This window comes from Monopterus albus, unplaced genomic scaffold, assembly GCF_001952655.1.
Source record: "Monopterus albus unplaced genomic scaffold, M_albus_1.0 scaffold85.1, whole genome shotgun sequence".
Classification (NCBI taxonomy): Eukaryota; Metazoa; Chordata; class Actinopteri; order Synbranchiformes; family Synbranchidae; genus Monopterus; species Monopterus albus.
The window spans coordinates 426572-431227 of NW_018127965.1; the positions used below are offsets into that span (position 1 = coordinate 426572).

At 39.6% G+C, this 4656-nt stretch overlaps 1 protein-coding gene across 4 annotated transcripts in view; it reads left to right on the forward strand.

Moving 5' to 3' along the window:
• Positions 1-4365, forward strand: part of ramp2 (receptor (G protein-coupled) activity modifying protein 2) — a 4684-nt gene extending 319 nt beyond the window's left edge. Inside the window, exons 1-6 of one of the 4 annotated variants that reach the window (XM_020607445.1) lie at positions 510-544; positions 626-652; positions 924-2248; positions 2496-2528; positions 2710-2887; positions 2990-4365. In XM_020607445.1, coding sequence (XP_020463101.1) covers positions 2200-2248; positions 2496-2528; positions 2710-2887; positions 2990-3239 — 510 coding nt within the window. In that variant the 5' untranslated portion in view covers positions 510-544; positions 626-652; positions 924-2199 and the 3' untranslated portion in view covers positions 3240-4365. Of the gene's footprint in view, positions 1-478; positions 545-625; positions 2249-2495; positions 2529-2709; positions 2888-2989 lie in introns of those variants that run through there. The other 3 variants (XM_020607443.1, XM_020607444.1, XM_020607447.1) reach the window with 3 other exon arrangements.
• The last annotated feature ends 291 nt before the right edge of the window (positions 4366-4656 follow it).

Below are 4656 nucleotides of genomic sequence, written 5' to 3' on the forward strand. Positions count from 1 at the left end.
CAGGAATGCTTAGGGGCTTTCAGTGATTGTTGGTGTTTAGAAATTAGCTTAGCTAGTCTCATGACTGAGTTTTATATTTAAACTGTTTGGTTTAAGGGTAAGAGAGTGATTTTCAAGCTGAAACAACAACTTTGTTTTTAAAGAAGATACAAACTTATTAAACTATTGTTACATTATCATACAATATTATAGTTTATTATTTGATTCATGGTGCAGTTATTAGTTTATTTATTAAAAAGATCTTTTGTTCTTATAGAATTTAATATTTTCTTAAAGCAGTGAGAGACAAAGACAGGATGTATTGACCTGTTCCCTTCCTGCAGCTCACTCCTTATTTACTTTAACTCTTCTACTTTCACAGGCTGTGAAGTTTAAGTTTAAAGTAGTCCAATAACTTGGTTTAAGAATTCCTGTAACACATTGCAGTGTTTTAATTGACTGTTTTATACAACCTCCCTTTATTGTCTTTGTCTTATAGCAAGATGCACAACAGTGGTTTGTCTGGTTGATGAAAAGTTAACTGTGCCACCTGCCAGAACAACAGGTGTGTGGAAAAAAACCCCAAAACAAAATATGTCATACAGGACCACAGAGGCTTTGATTAACCTGAGAACTTTCTTTACAGGGTATAACTCAACAGGAGTGAGCACTGGTGAGTTTACAACCTTTTTTTTAATGACACATTATTATTGAGCATTTACTACATGTCCCTAACAGTTTTAATCTGAGGCTTGCGATTTAATTGTAGACATGAATCATATTTACATTTAATACATATATCGATTATACATTTGCATATATTCATGTGTAATGTTTTGGATCTGTTCCTTACACTGATTTGGTTGGCCTGGAACTGAGACACACAAAAAGCAAAGTTCAGAAATCCTGTGTTCTGCCAAGATCTCCTTGTGTGTTTTATCAAGAGAATCCAAGACAAACTTCAGGGGAGGTCTTTACCAGCAAGGGGGTGAACAGAAGTAGACACAAGGCCCATAATGGTTCGAAGTTAAAGGTTAACTGAAACCTTATTAGGAGCAGCCCCCACCTGGCTCAACTTCCTGAATTTGTTTGTCATTCACCCCATGCAATGTCTGTGATCAACACATGAACCCTGAATTGTGAAACAACTGGAACCTTGGAGCAGAGCCCCTCTCACTGTTCGTCATCCTGTGCCTTCCCCCCTTTTTTTATTTTCCCTTGACTGTCCCCCCTCCTTCCCCTGCCAGCTCCCCCCAACTCGAGCTCCTCCTCTGCTGAAAAGACACATTTCCTGATGTCATTACTAAATCAAAATGCTGCTTGGCAAGCAGATGTTGTGAGAGGCCCAACATGGATTCAGTGACGTTAATGGACAAGTTCGTCATGAGAAAACATGCACCATACACTTCATTTTTAATTCAGTCAATGAAACCGCCTCTCTCGCTCTGCCGTTTAAATTAGTGAGTGCTGACAACAAGGAACTACCTTACAGATGTCGAACGCTCATGAGTTCCTCATAACATAAACATGTAAAAGGTTTCCCACACTTGTGGTGCGAGTATCAGTGTGTTATATGTACTGTATGTGAAGGTGGCTGGTCTTTTAAACAGCTGGTCAGCTCTGACTAACAATTTGTTCCAGGTTTGGTCAAATTCACCTAAATATGAAGTCATGGCTGTCTGCACAGCACGCCCTGCAGAGTCATGATTACATCCACCCCAAAATGCTAAACCCTAAATGTTTACTTATGTTTCCTATTTGGCAGAGGCAGCCCAAAAGGCAAATAAATCACATGCTGTGAGCTGGCCAGGCCTTCGACTGTGAGAAACTGAGACTAAAAAGCAGAACAAGAGTTAAAGAGTAAGGGTTTTCAGATGTGAGTCCAGCCCAGCTTGGGTGTGCTCCCTTTTATTTCAGAGAATGAAGAGGACAATCTCTGTTGCCTCCACCCCTTTGAAAAAGGAAGAAAATCCTAAAGAAATGTGTGCTGGAGATAGGAAGAGCTGCTGCCAAGGCACAGGGCTGTCAGACAGATCTTCAAATAACATCTGGTAACCGCGGGTAACACTGTTTGGACATCTGGTAACCGAAGGTTACACTGCGTCTCTTCCATCCTGCCGGGTTTCCTGTTATGCCTCGCTGTACACAGTCTACGAGGTGTAGGTTTATTATACATGGTCATCAGCTGGGGAAAACACAACTCTATTCTTTTTTTCTGACATGAAGGGAGCACTTGGTTTCTTTGGGGTATTCCTCTCCATTCTCTCCGGTAAGTGTGTGGTCTCCCTTGTACAGCTGCAAATGTCTGCCTCAGTGCTAGACGTGAGAAAAGAACTCAAGGGCTACAATAGACAGAAAGTTGTTCTTTGTATTGAAACATGCAGGCTGTATATCTTTGTAATGAATTGAACTAGAAAGAGCTTACATGGTAGAACGTTTATGTGAGCTGCAAGCAGAATAAATTGGTGTCTGATGTAAATGTGTTTGATCAAACATTTTGGTTTTCTGCCTTTTAGATCCCACTCATGGAAAGCCTACTTTGTCATTTGGTAGGTGGCATAGCCTTATAACCGTGCAACTTTATATATCAACCTGTCATCCAGAATTTAACCGTGATCTTCTGAAGATGTCCAACCACCCATCTTTATAGTTGTTTTCTAATCTATTTGTTTGTCTCTCTCTTTTTTACTCCTTCTCCTCTGTCTTTTTGTTACTCTTCAATTTGTGTAGAGTGTGGGAATAATTCTCAAAGTTGTATCGGGATTTGCATACTGTGCAGTGATTACTATGGTGGACCAACAACGGATTGCCTTTCCTCGCTGTTTGAGAATTTATGTCTGACCAAATTTGAGAGTGCAATGGCTTCCCTAAACAGCACTGACTGGTGCATTTGGAGCAATGTGAGAGGGTAAGTAACGTGTTCTGTGTTTGGATTTTTACATTTAAAATATTGTTAAATATGTGTCCGTTTTGGAATCACTTCTGCATTCTCCCTGTCACCATACTGCAGCCTCTATAGCAACTTAAGCCTTTGTACAGAGAGGATGTCTGACTGTCTCCAGATCCCATGGCCTAACCCTCTGGTGGAACAGACCTTTGTGAACATTCACTCCAAGTATTTCAAGGATTGCCCTGCAGAGGAGCTAAGTGATCCACCGTCAGTCGTTATTTTTGCCCTGGTGGTAACTCCCATCTGCCTGATCCCCATCATGGTTAGCCTTGTGGTGCTCAAGACCAAGAATGGGGATGGCAGCTCCTGACAATCCTGAATCAATGCTCATCATCCATCACTTTTTGGACTTAGGCTCTGTCTTTTATTCCAACCAGAGGACTGCTGTTTTTGACTGCTGCTCTGCTTTCATCTCACCAGCAACCTTGCAGAGGAGTGACTTTCTGACAAGTTTACTGGTACTTCACAACTCAGAAGAATTCTGAAATATCAGCAACAGAGGAAGCCAAGCAAAAGACATTTGAGATAATGGCATCACAACTACTACCGCTGTTCAATGACAAACTCCCCAGTGTTAACAGAGACTCACTGTGACAAAATCTATGTTATTACAAGTTCCTGCACTGTACTGTATCTGATTAACACTTTTACAGGAAAGGCTGTGTCAAAATGTTCTGTTTTCAACCATATGTCTGCAGATCTGAATGTAATGATATATTCAGTTTGCACATACTCAGAAAACAGCTTAATATTTACTGGAAAACCCAGTATTCAGGGTTATGATGACAAAAGCTCTGGAGCTTGCAGAAGTAAAGCCCAACTATTTTTGTGTTTACTTTCCCATTATGTTGGACATCAGTTATATTGATAAAAGACAAGGTAATATTTATTACTGAATTCCTGAACTCTGTTTATGCTTTTATACTTTTGTAAACTGTGTGATTTGAGACACTGATTAGACAATGTGAGTTAGATACAGCTAAATGTTCTTGTGTGATCTATGAGCCTGTAAGTGCAGGAAGGGAACTGGAAGCACAGCATATGGAAGGTCTGGTGTCAGATGTTACAGATGAGACTCAATGAATGCCTAGAAAAGATCTTTTTCCCTGGTATTGTATATTTTTGAACAGCCTGAGATCCTCCAGCTCTTCATGATCATATAATATTGAGATAAAGTTTATCCAGCAGCTTCAGATCAGACAAAAGACATTTAATTTGTCTGTGCAGCATGGTGATAAACACAGAGCAGTGACTGATAAACATCTTTTTGCTTGAATATTGATAATGTGGTTATGTATTGTTCAGTTTTCAATGACAATAAAGCCATTGTAAGTGCTTTCAGATTTGGAACAAAACGTGTATTTATATATTGTGTTATTTTTCTGCCAATGACAGTAATTACTGTGTCTTCTGAGAGAATACATTCTGCCTGCTCTCACAACATGTACTGTATACATTTAAATATACTTTTTATATTATATATTTTATATGATTAAATCTACAGATGTATTCTTGGCTCTTGCTCATTCCTACTCATCTGGTTCTCTGACTAAATGGAATGTGATTTCAGAGACTGGTTCAGTTCACATTCACATGGATATATTAGTTGTAGAATCATTCTGGCAAAGGTACCGTTCAACCTTCGTCATTAAACACTCCTTTTCCTTGGGTGCAGTGCAGATGGCATTGCTTTGGGTCTCGGGTAGTGTTTCACTTTATCTTCACTG